The 20,901-nt window shown below is 34.5% G+C and overlaps 1 protein-coding gene across 12 annotated transcripts in view; it reads left to right on the plus strand.

Annotated features, from left to right (window-relative positions):
- PCDH10 (protocadherin 10) overlaps positions 1-20,901 on the plus strand; it is a 36,126-nt gene that overhangs the window by 10,308 nt on the left and 4,917 nt on the right. For 2 of the 12 annotated variants that reach the window (XM_021394821.1, XM_021394818.1), the window contains exons 4-6: positions 3,445-3,750; positions 16,935-17,021; positions 18,609-18,683. In XM_021394821.1, coding sequence (XP_021250496.1) covers positions 3,445-3,750; positions 16,935-17,021; positions 18,609-18,643 — 428 coding nt within the window. In that variant the 3' untranslated portion in view covers positions 18,644-18,683. The other 10 variants (XM_021394827.1, XM_021394825.1, XM_021394824.1 and 7 more) reach the window with 8 other exon arrangements.

Raw genomic sequence — 20,901 nt, forward strand, 5'->3', positions numbered from 1 at the left:
TGCAGATATAAAACTTAGTATTTAAGTCCTTTCTTTCTTTTTAGTTTCCTTTGGAGGAAGGGCAAAGACTTGTTTTGCTTCAAAATCGGCAAAGTTATTTTATGCAAAAGCTCGTATCGCCCGCTACCTATCTAGATAAATGTTCACCTTTGCCACAAGCTTTTGTATGTATGTATGCTGTATTCGGAATAGCTCAAAGCTTATCAATTTTCAGCTCTTCAGTACTCTATGTTATCTATTTTTATCTACAAAGGACATTTAACATTCGTAATGCAGAGTCACCTTTAAAATCTCAGTTTATCTGCATGCAACATCTAATGTAACTAAATGAAAAATATAAAGCATTTTTATTTAATGTGGATTTAAAATTATGATGGATAGTTCCATTCATACAATGTATATGTAAGCAGGTTTATGAGAGAGATGAGATGGAAGTGTTACAATGCTGAACATTTCTCTTTGTTATAAATCAAAGCTATGATTCTTGGTGTATGTTCTGTGCTGGATGTCTTACTTAACTTACCATTATATAATCTGCCTTCTTCAAATCTAACAAACAGCCTTTCCTCCCCTCTCATCATCCACCCTTTTAAAAATGTGTTTAAAAATAAAAATAAAAAAAATTCTATACTGTGACCCACAGGAAAAAGGTGGAGGAAGAATATTCTATACCACAGTCAGTGTAAATAAAGATAGGTGCCTAGAGATTTCAGAATCAGACTAATATTTTGAATTTATTTTCTTTGAAAATATTAAAACCAACTGCTTAGTTCTGCACCCGTTCACCTCTTAGGGAATGTTGTGACTGATTCAAGGAGGAGCAATATTCAGCCCAGTCGTCTCTGAACATTTGTTATCACATATTTACTTTCTAGGTGCATATTAGTGGATATTGAAATTCAGGGGGGCTTATGCGTATATTTTCTTCTAAAAGTTCTCATCTTCTTTGAGCAGAGGGAAATTTTGAGCTTACATTTTATATCCCCTACATTCATTTCTTCGTTTATTCAAAATCCTGATTTGTGGAGGCCATAACATCTCTTTTATAAGCTGTTATGTAATACTATGCTGTGCACTGTCATAGACAAGCAGTATTCAAAAGCGAACTAAAAAGTGACATTTGGGTTAAAACTTTTTGCTGTTTAGCAACTGATGTGAAAACAAAATAGTAAAATGGAGGGTAATTTTCCAGGAGACGTAAAAACTCATAAAGAGGAAAAAAAAAAAAAAGAGGATCCATCCTTGAATATCTATATATCTTGAAGGCAATGTTATCGTAATATCTCCCTCCCCACTGACATAAGCATTTAATTTAACATACATCCATTCCTTTTTCTGTATTTCCCCTGCTCTTTCAGAAGGGTTGAATGGGTATGGTCATTGATACACTGTTAGCAAAATGTAACTGTGATCAATTCCCTCTTAGAAGCGGGGCTATTTCTAGTGGATGTGTAACTGCTAGGTAGTCTGAAAAAAACAGAAGACTCATTTTACTGTCGTTGCTAAAATGTTCTGACCAGCAAAAAAGTTTGTTTTCTAAAGTACGTCTTTTCTTGCATATGGGAGATTTTTTTTTTCAAATACTTCTGTACATAAGATACACGTGCACACACGCATATGCTTTTAGAGATGTGGTTATATATACATTTCTTCCTAGGAAGCGTGTATCTAAACCTTTCTTTTCAGTCTTTGATAGCTACTACCGTTACGGAATGTAGAACTATACAGTTTGTACACCTTGCATAATGATCTTGATCTGACTGTTTAATCATATCTGCAGCTCAAGTTTGCATTCTTCAGCAGTTCACTGATCGGTAATTTATTTTCAGACTTCTGCATGCCAATTATCAATGCAAGGCTCTAATCAAAACAGGACCTGACATTGTATATTACTTAATTTAAAATTAATAAGTCGATGTAGTGAGATTCATCCGTGGTAAAAAGCCTTTTTTCCCCTTCTTTCTTTTTTCTTTAGTCTGTCTAAAAGACAGATTTTATTTCTCAAGCGCTTGCTGATAGCTCAAAAGGAGTCTTGCTTGCTGAAGAGTTTGTTTCCTTTAGTAAGAGATAACACAAATATTATTAATAGAAAACAAATCAACAGTTTAAAACAGTGGTAGCATTCTTAATACTCTAATCCTCACATGGGAGATCAAACTAATCAAGTTCTTTGTGGTGTAGGTTGGTGAACGAGCTACAATGCACAAATCTTATTAAAGCTTTTCTATTTTTTTTTTTCTATTTCTCCTGCAAGTTGCATTTTTTTAAAAAATTCTAGTGAAATGCTTGTAAATGCAATACTTGTAACAGATCTAGTTCGGTCTTGACATATACCCATTCTAAGACACACCTTTCGCAGTTCAAGAAAAAGGCATTTCTTCACTGTTTTGCTTTTCTGTGTGATGTTGAACAATGACTTGGAGACCTTAATGTTTATTTTGCTTTATGCCTATGATTTCCTACACCATTCCTCTCAAAACAGCTATGATCCGACAATTCAGTGAATCACTGTCAGGAAATATTCTTTTGGACTGCTCATCTTAAGGTAGTCAATGGAAGCATTTTCTTGTCATATGAAATTTTAATGGCATTAAAGCGTTTGTAAGCAAACAGTTTTATGTTGGCAGGGATAGGTGTTTGCTGATATAGGGGAAGCATTAACAATTTTGTCAATATTATCCACGACTACATTACACTGAACTACAACTACCTTCGTACTGCTAGTTAAGGCACTGCTAATTTACCATAGGATTCCATCCCTTTACTTGGATGACAAGATAGTAAGAACTGTTGCTGTAGCAGTGAAAACTCTCTCTGAAAGAGGGACGTAATGATTGATTTAGTAAGTCATCTCGATCACTTACAGGCTAGATTCCAACTCTGTACTATCTGCTTTCAATAAGAATAGGCTCTATCTGTATGCATACATTTACAGATAATTAATTTATAAGACTAATACTTCATTTTCATAATTGAAATCTGTGATTCTCGATCAGGTCATATAATTTCTTTGGTCAGAGGTAGTATAAATGTTTGTGTATAAACAATTCCTTCAATTGCTCTTAAGCACTTGTTCTTAAACAAGTATTTGACTGGTAAAGCTCAGACATTGTCTGCAAGTAGAACTGCTCTTTAACGAAATGAGTTCTAAACAGAAAGATCAACAAGTTATTTTGTGAGATAGCTCCATCAGTACCTTTCTTCTTGTGACACCTCTGTGTGTGTGACGTTCTGGCATTTACTTATGCTTATTAAATGGTGTTGAATTTTGAAGACTGGACATTCAGATTTTTTTAATATTATTATTTTTTTTTTTTAGATGAAGGTAGTAGAAGATCATATGAGATCTCTTTTTCTCTCAGCATAATCTTTTTTTATCTGTCAGCTGTCAGTTCATGATGCTGAAGCTTATATCTGTAGTTTCATTTTCTCTCATGCTTTCAGGCATGGATCTCTTCTCCAATTGCACAGAGGAATGTAAAGCACTGGGCCACTCAGATCGGTGCTGGATGCCTTCCTTTGTTCCATCTGACGGACGCCAAGCTGCAGATTACCGCAGCAATCTGCATGTACCTGGCATGGACTCCGTTCCAGACACTGAAGTGTTTGAAACACCAGAAGCCCAGCCGGGGACAGAAAGGTCCTTCTCCACCTTCGGAAAAGAGAAGTCTCTTCACAACACTCTGGAGAGGAAGGAGTTGGATGGACTGCTGTCTAATACACGAGCGCCTTACAAACCACCATATTTGAGTAAGTACTGTTCAAAAGGCTATATGAAAGTGTTCCCTTTGCGGGAATAAAAGTTAGCTCTTTCTCCTATTCATTATAGGAATAATACAAACAAATTTTAGAAGTAATAGGGGAAAGTGGCTTCCCTTGGATTCAGGCATCACTGAAGAAGGTGTTGTTCAATGTTTTTTAAAAAGACAAAACCTTGATTCTTGTTAGTATGACATGATTGTCAACATCAAAAGCATCAACTAATCAGTGGGGGAGTTGCTCAAATTTGTTTTCTGATCCTGAATTACTTTCAAAGTTTTCATGATTAGATATTTTACGTATAGACATCGCCAGGGTGACATTTTCAAAGAAGAAAATGAAGTCAAGTGAAGGGTTTTTTTTGTTTGTTTGTCTCTTTTTTCAACTGTCCCAGGAACTTCTCTTTATTTTTGAGCAATGTCCTCAGAATTATTTTAAAGTAACTGTTCCATTACTTGAAGGGTGCTTATAAGCAGAAGGGGGATCAGCTTTCTACACAGTCTGATATTGATAAGTTAAGGGGGAATGGCTTTAAACTAAAAGAGGGGAAATTTAGGTTAGATGTTAGGTGGAAATTCTTTACTCAGAGAGTGGTGAGGCACTGGAACAGATTGCCCAAAGAATGTTGTGGATTTCCCCTCCCTGGAGGTGTTCAAGGCCAGGCTGGATAGGACTCTGACCTAATGGTTGGCACCCAGCCCATAGCAGAGGTGTCAGAACTAGGTAGTCTTTAAGGTCCCTTCCAACCTATGCCATTCTATGAGTCTATGATTTATGTAATTAATGTTAAGGATTTGGAAGGAAGAAGAAAAAACCTTTTGCCTCCCATCTGACCATCTTTCAACTGACATAATATTGATGTTGGTCAGTGTTCTTCTATGCCTTGTCTTGTTTCAAAATCTTACCTCTTTAGTCAACTTCTGACTGTGATTTGCTGGTGTGAAACAGTGTGATAGATCTTGGAAAGGCATTCGTAATTCATTTTGGAGTCTGAGCTAGGTGTAGAACTCTTGAGCAATACATTGGTCTAGCAAGTCTTTTCATTATATTCAGTAGCCTTCTATATTTTCATTAAAGACTGTAATCTCCTTGCCTTCAAGAGTTTATGATGTTTTTCTCATCAAAAAAGCCAAAGACATTAACACTCCAATGCTAAAAAAGCAATAAAGGTCTTCTAGGACAGTTGATCTGGAGAAAAAAAAATCTCACGGAATGATACTCATTTATTTATTTTTTTCTAAAGCATTTAGTTTTTCTGTAAGGTGCTGCACAGACAGTTTTAGAATACGAAGGATCTTTGCTACGGATCCTTCTCCAGCAACTCAGTTATTCCTTCTTAATTAGCTCCGTGCGGGTATTTCAGTCATTCAAGTGTCAATCATCTGGTGATACTCTAAAGACCAATGTGAAATTTCACTTTGCTATGATGTAATGACTCATGTCTGTCTTTCCCTAGATGGTCTTCTATCACTTAACAACTAAGAAATATTCCTTAGAACTGAACTGTAATTTAGCAGTACTACTTACGTATCTATCGCTGCAGGTTTAAACACTCAGATTTTACAGCAACAACAGTTCTGATACAATATGTGTATTATAGTGATTATTATATCCAGTGTCATCATGGGATAATGATGTATATATATATTTAAGTCATAGTTTAGGAATTTCAAATTTTGTTCAGCTAACATAAGTAGTTTAGTTGAGCATATTTATACATAGACATTGGTTCACATTTTACCTTTTTCTGATAGAAGGACATAAAACATTGGAGGTAAAATGTTGGAAGTAAATGATATAAATAAATGGTTTTAAATAATACACATCTGAGAATCCAGATTTAATTTTGCTTTTTTTCTTTGGCCCTCAAACCAGAAACTATCCGAAAATCATGTAATGCTTCTTTGTTTTATTTTCTCCTACTGAATATTTTCTTTAGTAAAATTTTTGATTAAAATTCTATGCTGAATAACAGGAGCAAAGAAAATAAAGTGACCCCAACACTTGCATCAGTGAGTAAATAATTCATTTATAACATTAAGTTCAGTGAATAAGGCAAGAGGAATGTGTAAGGGGAAGTTGATTCTGGAAGGAATTATAGTTGAGCCACTGAGTAATTGCAACTGTAATAAAATTTGAATTCAACCTCTTACCAAAGAAGATCGTATCGAAAACAGTTTGTCAGTGGAACAATTTTTTTAAAAAAGAAATCATTAAAATGTATGAAACAGAACCCTGGTATTCAGCAAAATTGCTGTGTAAAAAGTTGCAGCATGTAAGAAAATGACTGTATGAAAAAGGAAACAGTAACAAAGAAGAAAAAGCATATTACAGGATACAAAAGCTATTTAAACTGAAAAAAAAAAAAGTCTCAAGTGAAATGATCAGAAAAGGGCAGCTATTCTAGCAGGTAAGCTTCAGAATGGAAAATAGGAAAGATGAATGACTCTTTAGAGCAAATAGCCAAAGGAATGCAAATAAACAGAGGCAATTTTTAAGAAGTCAAGTACAAGAAGTGTAAGAGAGAACTGAAGGATATCCCAAGCTGCAGTTAGTAAGAAGAACATTACAGAGGGGCTAAGCTGTTTCTTTGAATTTGTCTTTGTAGGAGGAAGGTGGGATGGAGGGAGGGAGAGAGAAAGAAAGTCATTTTTTTAGGAAGCTACCCATCTCAGGTAACCTTTTCAAATAAACGTCCAAGACTGCTTCATGAAAGAGGATGCTGTTGGAAAAATTGACTAAAATAAATAGGAAGAAGAGAGGGGATTAGCTGTTTTTTATTTTCAGTTTTTAACAAAAGCTAGTGACCATAGAAAGTCAGAAGTTCTGTTTATCATTTGTAAAAAAGTACTAGAAAATTTTGTAAATTTGAGACCAGTGAGAAACTTTAGCATAGACATAAAATTGTGACCACAGGATTTTACAAACAAGGTAGCTGGCATTTGTCCAAGAAAATAGCACAGAAAGATTGCCAATTTATTAGAATTTTGACAGAGTGGGTGAAAATTAATCAATACAACATATTTGAACTGTCAAAAAAAAGTCTTTAGCCATGGTTCTGTGTAGTAGAAACTACTAAAGTAAGCAAGTGTTGTCGGGGGGGAGCATTACCAGATTCTGTGCATTAAAGAGACAGAAAAAGTCTTATGGATAAATGGAACATTTAGGAGAAGCAGAGTTCTCCCAGTGGCTATGTGAAAATCCATGATGTTTAAAATATTGCCTTTCTAGAAGAGGAAATGTAAAAAAAAAAAAAAATACTATAGAAGACAATATTTGCAGATGACATAAATCAATTTAGGACAATCAAGTTTCTAGTAAGACTATGTATGTCCACGTTGTGTGCTGAAGCACAATCCAGAAAACCCAGTCTGCTTCTGGCATTGAGAGCTGCACAGCAATAGCAGTGCAGTGGAACAGCTGAGCGAACTTAGTTCAAGCTGTGTCATTAGCAGAAAAGGTTTGTATGTAAACTGATAGCTCTACATGGAGCTTTCACTGTGCCACGAGAGTGTCTGCTCAAGTATGTGTCTTCATAGTGATTCCTGCCCTGCCTTCCAATGAGCACATTTAATGTGGAGGTTTAGAAAAGACAAACGAGGAAGGCTATGTAAGTTATCATGAGAAATTTGAACTCTTCTTGAGAAAAAGACCATGAAACAATTCCCTGAAAAGCATCTCCCAGTGTGCAGAGCCAGCAAGTAAGAAATGAAATGTCAAGTTGTAAAAAGGAATGGAATTGAAAATATACTAACATAGTATAAAACCATTACACAAAACATAGAGCTATGTTACTCTAGCCAGGTTATTCATTCCATAAAAATACATAGCATAAGAGCAAAAATAGTGGAAAATACTTCTGTGCAAAGCCATATCAAAAGATTAGCACTACTAATTAATTTAGACAAACAATGGTAGGGATGTGAATAAAACAGGAGGATGAAAGAAAACAGGAGTTAAGGTGGCACTTCCATTTGCCATCTGCAATAACAAGACCATCAAGGCAGCAATACAACTGAAGTGCAACCAGCTCATGAAGTGATAAAGTAATATGTATTTGATAAGATTATATTCATTTAACAGAAATAGTCTCGAACTTGTGGTTATGGGGGTTGGTTGGAAACAAAGGGCTTCACAATAGGGAAGAGGCAAGCAAGAGGTTTGCTTGTTTGATTTTTCAAGGCTTAGAACATTGCATGGATAAAGAAAACAGCAGTAGCTGTATTATAAAGTAAATTAATGTAGAAATTGATAGAGATCCTCATACTTGAAAGTGTTTCTTTAAGTCCCATTAACAAATTTTCACCTTACTGATGTAAGTCATTGGACTTAACATACCAGTTTCCACAGAATCATACATATTCTAAGTAGCATTCTGAGAAGATTACACTGAAAGTAAGACTCTCTGCACTTAATATATTTTGGTGTATATATTTTTAATGTTCTTGCATGTGTTTATTATGAATACAATTAAGATTGATGAATTGTAGGATTATTCAAAATTATTTTCTGAGTGATTCCAGAATACTGCTAGTTTGCAATGTTCTTCTCGCTGCATAAGTTAAACTCATTTTCTTCTTCTTCATCCGTGTGATTTCGACAGTGATTTTCTGCAAACAGTTAAGAAATTTTCATGATGACTTGAATGTTCATAAAACATATAAGAGATTCTGGAGTTGACTAGGAAAGATTAAATAAGTGAAGTAGCACTGGTAAGGAAAACAAAATGCAGCTTTTGAACAATTTATATATATATTTTAAATTAACAATAACAATTTCTGCATAATTTTTCACTCAATAGTTGTTATTCTAGTAATTATTTATAATATTTTTACTGTAGTCACCAAAAACCCTAATCCAAGATTCAAACTCTGATGTACCAGGTACTGTAAGCTTTCTAGCAGAGACCATCTTCACGGTGAATACCTTATCAGTCACATCTATTCCTACTATTTTGGGCAAAGTGCTGAAGTGGTAACAGTGTGAGTAGCACCATCTTATCTATCCCAGTAGAGGGCTGGTCTACAACTGATGATAAGAGGTAGTTTTTAAATTCTTTTTCTGTTTTGTTTAATTATTTTCTTCCATCACTGTGGGTCTTTCTAAGGTATGCATTACTTTAATAATGCTTTACATTTTTCCTAAATGCACTGACATTTTTTTCTGAATTTTTTTCTTCTTTCTGTTGTGTAGAAACAGTCAGATTCTGCCATAATACCTTAATTTTCTGTATAGAAATGATTATTTTGCTCTAAAAATTACTTCGGCATAGCTTAATCTTCTGTGGAAGCAAATTAAGTAAACTGCATACAGGCAGTATTTACTGCACAAGATAACAGTGTCTAAGGAGATATTGTGGAATAACAATTGTGTTCCTAAGTAGCCTCCTAATTAACTCTACAGTATTTTCTGTGTACACACAAGCATCTGTGCCTTCACTGAGGAAACTTTGTCATTATCATGACAATTATTACCAACATCACATTAGGTTTGATAGGAAAAGAGAGAAAGAATATAAAACCTGATCCTTTTCCCAGATAGCTGGTAGCCTAACCAAGGTGAAGTGGAACAAGAAAAATCCCCTTCTTTGGCTAACTGTTTTGTATTGTGAGGCATGGATACTAAACATTTTCACTGCCTTTGAAAGATGCACATAAGTGTAGGTTTATAGAGTCAAATGACTTTCATCAGTTTTGTTTGAACCACCTGAAAAATGTAAATGTAAGCTTGTCCTCACTCTGTGCTTCTGGTTCTTAGCTGGGATAATGATTGCCTCATTCTGCAGTAGAGGCACAGTGGAGATCTGTACATGATCAGGGAGATTGGGCTTGGGTCTGAGCACAAGTATTTACATTTATGTGAAAGCATAGATGTAGTCCAAGATTCTGGTTCTACAAAATGTTTGGCATCTTCTCAATTCTATATATCCAAGTCAGCTTTACAAATAAAATTGAAAAGCTCTCAGAAGTCTTTGCAGAGCTGAATGTTTAAGAACTGGACCATCAGATTATTTTGAGTAATCTACCACAGAGCAGCGTAAATACTCTCTGAATTAGATTAGAACAAATGACCTAGAGGAGAAAAATGTTCATGTCTTTGATTATATTTCAATAGAATAAAATAAGTACACCAAAGGATATGTGTGTGTCTGTATGTGTGTGTGTGTGTATATATATATACACGTATATACATGTACACATATATATACACATACGTGTATATATATACGTATATACGTGTATATATATATATATATATATATATACAAACAACTATTTTGACGTATTTGGGATTACAAAGGCTATCCCTGTGTGGCAGGACATGTAACACAATTTTCCACTATTATTTAACATAAATATATGAAAAGATGTATTAAACAAGAAGTCTTTACTGTTTTGGAAAAGTTTCCAAAATAAGTGATGTAAGTATCATGGAATAAGAATTGTATCGTAAAATAAGTATTTTCTTTGTTTCTTGTTTAGTTGCATCTTACTTCTGAAAATCATTTATGTGGTTTTACCACAGATGTGATAGACATTATAGCATTGCATTTACACCAATGTAAATAATTAGTTTCAATGGAACACTTGATTAATTTCTAAAAAATAAGATCCCCATCTACATTTATGTGTTTAAAATCAGTAAACTTGATTTTTAATACAAATCAGGTAAGCTTGTAAGGTAGCTATTCCTGTCATTAAGTCTTTTTAAACTCAATTTAAGATTTCCACACATACTTGAAGTAAATATGCACATAAGTTAAAGCAAATTAATTAGTACCAGTAAGTTACATCTTAGATATAACTCTTGGGATCAGAGGAAAGAAAATATTCTAATGCTGAATTAAAAAGTTGCATTCAAATACCATGGAAGAGCTGTTCATTTGTGATTAGTACAGTTTCATGCAGTAAAACAGATGTTAAAATTGTATCTTTCAACTTTAATTCTGGTCTGCAAAGTTCAGTATCCTGCTTGTCTTGTAACAGACAGTGGAACTCAACTTACAGTCAGGAATTTATTTGCATAGCAGGCTACAGCTCTCATTTCTGCACAAATGAGAATGATATTGCACACGCAGAATTGCTCAGCAAAAATGGAGGCTGAGATGAAGAGCGAACATGCAACACTAAGAAACATAATTTCTACAAAATCAACTAGAGCATTCCCATTCATGCTTATCTATATTTGTATCTGCATTGCTAAGAGATTTATTCACATATACCTAAATTTTGCCAGTTCAGGTATGTCTATATTAGGTAAATAAAGCTTACTAAATAAAGAAATGAAATCATAATTAAAAAGTTACGTAGGTAATAATAATTAAACAATTAGACTACAATCAAGGGAGAGCAAGACTATGATGTTTTTACTCATTATTGTCAGTACTGTATGGTTTTGAATAAACCATTTAGGATGATTTACTGTTCAATGATTATTGCATAACTTCTGAACAGAATTTTTATCTTACGTTCCTGACTGGTTCGCATTCTTCATCTGAATATATTCCTCTTGCAGCTATCGCTCAAAGGGAAGAACACTTGCAAGGTATTACTGCAGTAATAGAAAGGAAATGGATAGTTCAGGAAATTAGGAATATATAAATATGCAAAGATAACTTGTCTTCAGCCCAATAAAACATATAAATTACTTTTTTTTTAAAGAATAAAAGAATGGAAGAAAAATAAATAAACATCCTTCTTCTAATTTTAAAGCACAGGTGTTAGCTGTTATATGTAAATACAATTTGTTTGAATCCGTTTATGCCACTGTGGTCTCAGACAGAACTCACTGTGCTACTCAAAACACTGATTAAGAAAAAACACCAGTTAGTTGGTTTATATAGCATCTTTTATCTAGGAGGACTGTAGTGTTCTTTGCATCTATAACAAAAAAAATAAATAGGAGAAATTAAGGGAGCTTGAGTAACTTCTATCTGAAATAACATTGAACTTTTGGGTTATCTTAATATATACATATTTCAGTTCTTTTTCCTTCCAATAGCTGTAAAAGTCTCTACATGCCACTTTTCTTCTGTGTGACTGGAACACATAGAACTCTTGCATATCTAGCAGTCTCAGCCTGGTGCTATACTTACTCATTCAGTTTTGAGAGTGCTTATGTTTTTTGTGAATATACCATCTCTAGTCAGTTTAAAAAATAGTAATAATGAAATGCCGTTTTCTGAATTCCTACTGGTAGAATATGGGAGGAATTGCAGAAAAATTGTTTAAAACTTCAGGAGTCTTTTTTGAGATTCTCCTCTCATAAATATAAATCCTATGACAAAAATAACTTAGCCAGTTATGGACATGAGTTTCTCTGGAAAGCAACGAGGTGTTTGCAGTTAAAATTTTCAAAGCCACAGAAGTTATTTATTTTTGATAGGCATGTTCTCTTCATTATGAATAAATGTTGTTCTTACATGTACAAACCTTAATGTGACAGTCAGGAGCCAGAGCACTGAATGTATAACTAATCTTGGGTCTACATGCTGAAAAGTCTTTTCCTTTGTTTGCCTCTCTCTTAGGAGCACCTTGGGCTGCATGGCAGAGGAAATGATTCTTGTTTCTCGCTCTTTCCCTGCACAGATTGACTCTGATTTTCTGCTTTCATTTCCACTGCCTTAATTTCAGAGGGTTTTCCTTCCTAATTTTTTCTTGACCATAAGAGGAAGAATAAGGAAAGCTGTTTAAAGAATGCAACGTATAGCTTATAAGAAACCACATCTATCATTTTTTGAACAAGCACGCTATAGGAATCAGTGTTGCTATTTATTTAGCAAGCCTGTAAACAGCTCTATTTGTACACTAGACACTGAGAATCCACAGTTTCAGGAGAGCGGTAAGATGACTGCTGCTGGGAAGTACCTGTCAATGTGTTTAATTTATTTTACAAACATGGTAAGGTGAAGTCAGAAGAGTGAAAAATTGTGGTTGGTACCTTCTTATAAGGCAGGAAATAGAAGATACAGACAATTAGGTTTTAATTTTAAATTCTTTACCTAATTTCTGGAGAACTAAATACGGTGAATATTAAGCAATGTGATTTCACTGAAAATTCAAACTAAGATAATTTAACCATTTTCTTTGATAGGGTAATTGTCCTCTTTGGTTGAAGAAAATACTGTGGACTTGTTGAACTTGCTTCCTAAATTCTACCTGAAAATTTTGTGCATGTATTAGTTGCAAGAATAAATCAAACATTTCATGTATACACATGAATCTTTCGTATGTGTAAACGACACTATTTTACATGATATTTTCACAGAAGTCATGTGGGTTAGAAAAAAATGGATGCAGACTAGATTCACTGAAGAAGTTATGGGTATGACAGACTCCTGTTAAGTCCTCTGACTTTATCTTTTCACTTCCAGCTTCATGGCTGCATTCAGCACCATAAAAGGATTTATTCTGAAACTTCTTGAACGCAACCTTCTTTATTCATAGGAAATGTTTTAGACAATGATACTGTGGATTCATGTAATGTCAGAATAACATTCTATGACTTTGTTACTTTCTTAGTTGCCTATTTGTGCTTTAATTTGACATCTATCTATTCTCATTTAGCATTTAGATGACAATTGAATATAGCTGTGTATAGCTATGGGTACTGATAGGAAATGAGATCTTAAAAAATTCTTCCTCACAAATGAAATGCAGTGACTACTTTTTTTTTTTTCTGTTCTACTTGAAATAAAGTGATGTATGTTTTGTATTTGCAGTGTATTTTATGTCCAGTAGGGCTTTTTTGCTTCTCATTAATTAAGCGGGACCCTTTCCAACACTGGGATGTTATGGTCAATAACCTTATGCTATCTGGTGTCCTTTTGGCCTGTGCAACTAGATCTCTTCCTTAACAAGTCCTGGGCATGGTGCAGGCTAGAACACCAGGCAGGAAACATTCCTGAAGGCAGAATGAATTTGATTACAGTGTATAGCTCCCATATATGACAGGATACAGCTGAGAAATTTTAATAATGGGGACGTAAATCATTCCATTCTAGTGTTATTTTGACAAAGAATGGTCAAGGGCACATTTCATTTATGGATAGAAACTGTGCCAATATGTCTTTTTGAAGTTTATATTATACACTTAAATATATTATCTTGGCAAACTGGGAAGAACTCTCTGAAATCTGAATGTATGCTACTTATGAAAGACAATGTAAAGTACTGTGCTTAGTGAAATAGAAAAGAAAATGCTCACAAAAAGAGAGGAATCATCACTCTTGCCAAATCCTAATGTCATCAGGAGAGAGGAATGGTAGAAAAAACACAATGACAAAGACAAATTGCACAGGAATACACAGTGTGATGGTGATGTAATGCTGTAATGCATGTTACCTATTGTAAGAAGTACGTTTAATTATTTTAGGCTCGATTCAGTGTGAATAATTTAGACGCCTCTAAAGGCCACCATATGGTGACCTTTATAAATATATATATATACATACTACTTCTCTCTTGAATCTATAGGGAACTTAGGCACTTAAGGGCAATTTAGGACGACTTGTTCATATCCTCCCTTTTCTCCCCAGGGCACTGAAAATTTTAAGTCATGCTGTAGCTAACCTTCAGTGCATTCTGCATTGCTTAACTCCCAGACTGACGTGTTCATTTTCAGGCTTGTCAGCTTAAAGAGATGTATAGTATAGATTTCAGAAGAGTGCAATAAAATGTTGATTTTTTTTTTTTTTAAGTGAAGGAAGAAAAGACAATTTGAGGAGAAGAAATAATAGTTGCATACAAATACATGAGGAATACTTAGAAAAATGAAAGGAATCAAATAGTAGGATTTCTAAGGGTGGTACCAAAATTATTGGCTTAAAGTGAATGTGAATATGGAGAATGTGAATTTGCTACGAGAATATGTACGCAATTAGAATGAATTCTTGATGAAGAATTTGGCAATATTCTTAGAGAGTACATATGACATAGATCAAGGATAATTTAGGAGTTACTTAATCAGTCCTTATACAGTACACAATTATAAGAGCTCTATCCAAATGAAATGTTTCATGATTCTCTGACTAGAAGAGTGATGTCATGTATTATTCTTAGTGTATTCAGGTAGGTAATACAGTTGGAATAATACAGAAAGATGAACGTATTTTCCTGTTCTTATTCTACTTGTGGGAAAACTGACTTTGGTATTTTTATGGTACATTATAGAATATACCTTGGCGCTTTTTATACTGAGTTGTAATAACTGAAAAACATTGTTTCTGTAGTAAATAATGGCAACCGGAGATCAATAAAATTTGACATACTATGCCATGGGGCTGTTCCTGGCAGTGAAAAAAATAGTCAACACTTAGCACAGAAAACCAAATACAAGTAAATTATCTGATCAGCCGCAGAACACTGATGACAAAATACTTGCCTGATTCAAAAGTGAATCCTTCTCAATCACGTTTAATGTAAGGCATGTGTTGATTATGGGCAGCGCTTAAACTGACTTAAACTTTCATATAAGGAAAAGATAGAAATTGTCTCTGTGTAGGACTATCCTTTGAATTGAGACTTGAATACCTGTTCTTAAGAACTGTAAGTCTTTCTTTTTTCAGACAATCAGCTGAGTCCAGGTAGAGTGTAAGTCTCAGAGCACTCGATAGCACCAAGGAAACATGATTTCAATGGCTGTCACAAGGTGTTGACATTTGTATCATTGCCATATGAAATTTTTTACAGTGGCACATTCAATGTGAACTCCTGGTGGGATCAGCATACCTCCAGAAGCACATAGGCACCAAACATCAATTACATCTTAAAAATAGAAAACATATTTTTATTAGGCGTGTACTTTCATATTTTGAAATTAAGCTAACAGAACTGACAATATACATCAATCAGTAATTTTTTCTTTTCAAAAAAGAATGTTAAAGTTGTTGATATAGAACTCAACACTATGTTCATATTTGAAAAATGATGCTTTTGTACTAAAGGGCAAAGGACAAAACCCTTTTCCCCTTTTAATGGGGAAGGTAATATTATTTGTCATGTTCACTAGGTGCAGTGCAGTGTCCACTTCTGTCAAATTTGGCTTGGCTGGAAACCAGTGTCTCTTGTATTGGTTTAAATGAGTATGGTCAGGGAAGTGTATAATGCACTTAATGCAAGACAAAAGGAAAAGACAATGTTTGGGACTACACTGTTCATTTTGTGTAAAAGATAGCCCTTTGACATCATCTTCTTTGTTCTAGAAGTGAAGGCAAAGTCTCGAAGGAAGGATTTTAATGGTCTATGGGATGTGTTTATTTTAATAAAATCTTATAGAAAAGATTCACTGCAATAATTTCTAAGCTCTTGCATGTTGGCCTAAGCCTCAAGACATAATACAATTTATTTTGATTTTTGGTGAAATCTGGGTAATTGTACGCATCAGTCCATATGCTGTGATTTGTTTTAGAAACTGTATTTCGCATTTTGCAGATCTCATAAAAGGTATTTAAGTAATGAAGACACATTTTATATCTTTATTAGAGACAAATTCTGCTTTGATGCACCTGTTTACATGCATGAGCTTCTCCTCCATTCTATTAGATGCTAGTAATGGCTAGACAGAATGTGGCCTCATTGTTACCTAACTCCCTTGATGTGATCTTCAAGAGTCTTCAGACCTATCACATATTTTACATATGCATATATACATAAACCCGTAAGCAATGACCACCATACCCAACTGAATCACTGACATTAGGTGCTCCTTTTTTTTTTTTTTTTCTCTCTTTTAAGGGTCAAAAGTAAGTATATTCTATCTTCCTTTTTCAACTGTATGAAATAATGCAGAGTTAAAAAACTATATGAAATGGATAAAAAGTAATGTGGGCATCTGGAACACAAGCTATTTTGTTCAAATGTGCTCCATGGGGTACATAGATGTGAAGCACAGTCTCTTAACTGAAGATTAATTCAACTGAAAGACTAATTCATGAGGAATAGATATGATGAAATTATTTTCATATTTGAATGCCAAAATACACTGGGATTGCATAAGTCAATCTCTTATAATGCTGCTAGTAGAATTGTCATAAAATATTATTAGTGATGTTTTAAAATACTTATGTGAGCAATAGTTGATTTAAACACAAAACAAAACAAAAAACCAAAAAAAAATGGGTTGCAAAAGATGCTGAATTGGGACCTGCAATGACTGGCATACTTTTTTATCCACAGAACATGGGTGGCAGCAGAGTAATCTTCCCCATCCTACATCCCCCAGCCGTGTGTCTCACTCTTTACCTGGATACACCACTACAAAGGGTGAGGGAGCCATAGTAGTTTACTCTGCATTCCCTTTCGCTTGTTGACCTCTTTCCTAAAATCTGGTTGCTTATAGCTAAATTAAAGCTCCTCTGAAACAGACAGGTTACTTAATGTAGGATACATTCTGCCACTACTGAAGTCATGGTCTCTATTCCATGAGGCTGAGTTAAAACAAGAGTGTATTTAAAAAAAAAAAAAAAAAGGTAAAGAAACATGCATTGAATGCTTGCATAGAAGCCTATCTGAAAGCACACAGGAAGATAAATAGTACCAAGAGATTACTTGCACTGACTTAAGAGAATGTGGAGCTGAAATAGAAAGATGAAAGTTCATATATATATTTTTTCCATTCTCCTGTTGCAGAGCTTTCTTTGATTTGGAGGAGAGTCTTTTAGGTTAAAGTGTCTTCTTTCTCCTAAGAGGAGGGGCATCAGTAGTATTTCTGTAACTGCAGCAGCATGCACAGCATTCCATGTTCTTTGGAGATCTTATTAGCTAGGGGTTCATTTGGATCTTTAGACTGTTGGTACTTAGAGGAAGTCTGCAGTCATTCTGTTACAGCAGATAGAATGCTGTGGGACATTTTGGAGCTCCTAAATATAGTACAGAGAAAGTGACAATAATTATAAAAGGTACAGCATGTGTCTTCTTTTGCTGCTTTGATTGCCAGCAGTGGAGGAAAGCAGTGGGCCTTCTCTCTTGTCCTAGTTAGATTAGCTAGCAATGCTAAACAGGAGAACTAATTTTATTCAGAGAGTTTGAAGGTCTTCCAAGTATATGCAATACTTTCCAGGGTTTGCCAGAAGAAGGAATATATATTGCTTTATTCCTGGCTGTAAGGTAGTAGTCTGACAACGTTTGGATGTAATAGGATGATTCACTACGGGGTGGAAGGGAGATTTATTTATAAAGGCTTTACAGTATTTTCTGTTCATTTCTGATTCATAAGCTAGGAATAATCAAGGCATATTTTATTTTCTACTTTCTGTTTCTTATGTTAGCATTTTTCTGTTCACCTACTACTGATGTATTTACATGTTTTCTCTCATCAGCCTACAGAGAACTAGCTCATCACTGTGAATGGGAGGCTTAATAATGAGTATGGCGGGATAAGTGAACCTTAATATATTTTTGCTGTGTTTATTTCCTGTTTTTATTGAAATTCTGTATAAATTTCATGCATTAAACATTCTTAGTGTAATGCTCAAAACCTTAGTTGAGGTCTTTGGAGAAGAATCAATAGTCAGTATGGCATAAATCATGTATCCTAAGAATTTTAATTGGAATACGTGTGATTATTTAATCATCTTGTTCACCTCAACCACTGTGAGGATGTATACGTATATACAAATATTACAGTTACATTAAGAGTATTAGAAAATGGCTCATCATTAAAACCCTCTTTCTAACATCCATACTCACACAGACTTGAAGCTTACCTATGCACTTGGTCTGAGAATTTGCAACAGGAAATAAAATAAAGATGAAAGAGAGAGCTGAGATCTTGAAGGAGAATTAGGCACCAGAAATTATGGTGTTCTTGTTCCAGCTCTCACACTGACTCTGATACTTCCATTTCTGTAGCATTTGCCATCTCTGGATCTCAAAGTGGATTATAAAGAATAGTGATTTAAACCTTCCTGCACCTCTAGGAGATAGGTAAGCAATATTATTCCCATTTTACAGATGGAGAAATTGTGATACAGAGAGGCTTAGTGTTTCTACTTCAAGTTTACTTATGAACACACACGCATGCACACACAGAGCCAGAAATAGTTGTCAGAACTTTCGTTGCCCCGTTTTAAACTACTTCCATCCTCCTTTCCATTTAACCTCTCTGACTTATATTCCCCATCTGTAAAAAGACGGAAACTGGTATAGACATGGAGAGATTTCTTGGCACATAGATTTCTGTGCAAATACAGAAAGAAAAAAAAAATGAAAACACCACGGAGGACAAAACTTACCCTTGAAATCCAAGGCATTTTTTATGTTGGCAGAGGATATTTTAGCATTTGGGACAAGGATTTTTGTAGGTAGGGAGGGTTGCAGGAGTTCTGCACCCTGACAGAATATTTAGTTGCTGCTAAAAAGTGACCTGATGTAAGCACATTAATAAAAGTTTAAAATTGTAATAAATATACTGATTTACATGGTAAAATATTAGACTCAGCCAGCAACTCCATCTCTGTATTATCTGAGAGAATATCTTAAACAAATGTTGTGTACCTCAAGTGCCAGGCTAATGCACTGCCAGACAGGAGTAGAAATAAAGTAGTGCTGCATGTCTGTATAGTTTTGTCTCATCAAAGTCCTGTGTATGTACTGCAGTATGAATTTCTCAATTATAGACAATAATCAAGACTACTGTACTTATGCATTTACAAGAGAATTGAAATTATTAATGAACTTTCAGAAGAAGTGTTGAAGATCAAATATAGATCTTGTTATTATTATTGGAATTATTGTTTTTTGTTCTATTTTTAAAATATTCTTATAAAGTTATCTAGAAACTTGATTGGTCTGGTCCTATTCTACCTCAAAAGATCATGAAGATTCTGATCTCATTAATCTTATCTACAGATTTAAAACACTCTTGTTGGAGCTTTTAAAAATCCTTTCGCATTCTGCTGCTAATTTGCTACAGAATAAAACATCAAAACTGTGATATTTTAGATATTTTAATGTTAGTGTTAATAACAGAACTGACAGGTGTCTGTTTGTTGATGAAGTAGCTTATAAATAAATGTTTGTAACATTTTTCTGTATTCATCCCATGGGATAGGTAGGCTAGATCAAACAAACATACAATATCCGTGTTAACTTTTTTCTGTAAACTAGAGTCATTGTGATACAGTAGATAAATTTCATGTGTTTATTAGTGGTTGTATATATAGTTAATAAATATGGCTAATGTGTATATTTGTTAAATGGAATGGAGACTGCATCTGTTTGTTACATGCAGGCATGTATATATGGATGGCTTAGTTCAAACTATTCCTTCTAGTTTTAACACTTCATGGTCAGGAATACACGGAATTTCAGGTAGAGAATTTAGTTGATTAGGAGCTAAGGTAAAAGCTGCTCTTATCATTTCAGCTTTACTAAACAGTAATAACAATGATGAAGATGATGTAATGGTACTAATAATGCTTCAGCAACTGAGCCAGTTCCTTGTCTCAACTTTGTGTGTAACTGAGATCAGAATTTAACGCAGGGTCTTTCTGAATGCTAGTACAAATCACTTGTTACCTTTGCTCCCAATTACAGTTAAAATAAGCAGTGTCTTGAGATAATATAGCTAGCACAGCTGGTGGATTAGGATATGAGTTTGCTAATGCATTGACCTTCTTCATTTGTGTAACACGAGTTAATTTCCAGCCTAACAGTAAATGCTGAAATTTTAATTGTAGCACTAATGCACCATTTTTTCATCTCTCTGTCAAACCAGACTAAAGGGTCATTTGGTGATGAGGATAATGGTTCACTTTGAAAGGAAGGAAAACCAGCTTCTGAATCTGGGGGATTCTAGATCTTGCTTCAAATAACAAGACGAACTAGAAAAAAATAGGCTTGGAAATTCCAGTAATATTGAACCTGCAATTCTGACTATTTGCCTTGTTCTTGTACTGTTTCTGTAGAGGTACACTGGAATACTTGCCATGATGTGTTAGACAGAATAATAAAACAGCATGAGAAGTTTGGTTTTCAGACTATCAAGCCTCAAAAAGACTTTTCTCTGAAAAATGCATCAACGTTAAACTGTTTGCTACAATGGGAATTTTAAGCAACAGTTTGTGACAAGTTTTGATTGTCTCTCTACACTCTTAATACTAAACCTGAGAACTGTTGGGGACTGATTTTTTTTTCCTTTTTC

The sequence above is a fragment of the Numida meleagris genome, chromosome 4 (assembly GCF_002078875.1).
Source record: "Numida meleagris isolate 19003 breed g44 Domestic line chromosome 4, NumMel1.0, whole genome shotgun sequence".
In the NCBI taxonomy this organism is placed as follows: Eukaryota; Metazoa; Chordata; class Aves; order Galliformes; family Numididae; genus Numida; species Numida meleagris.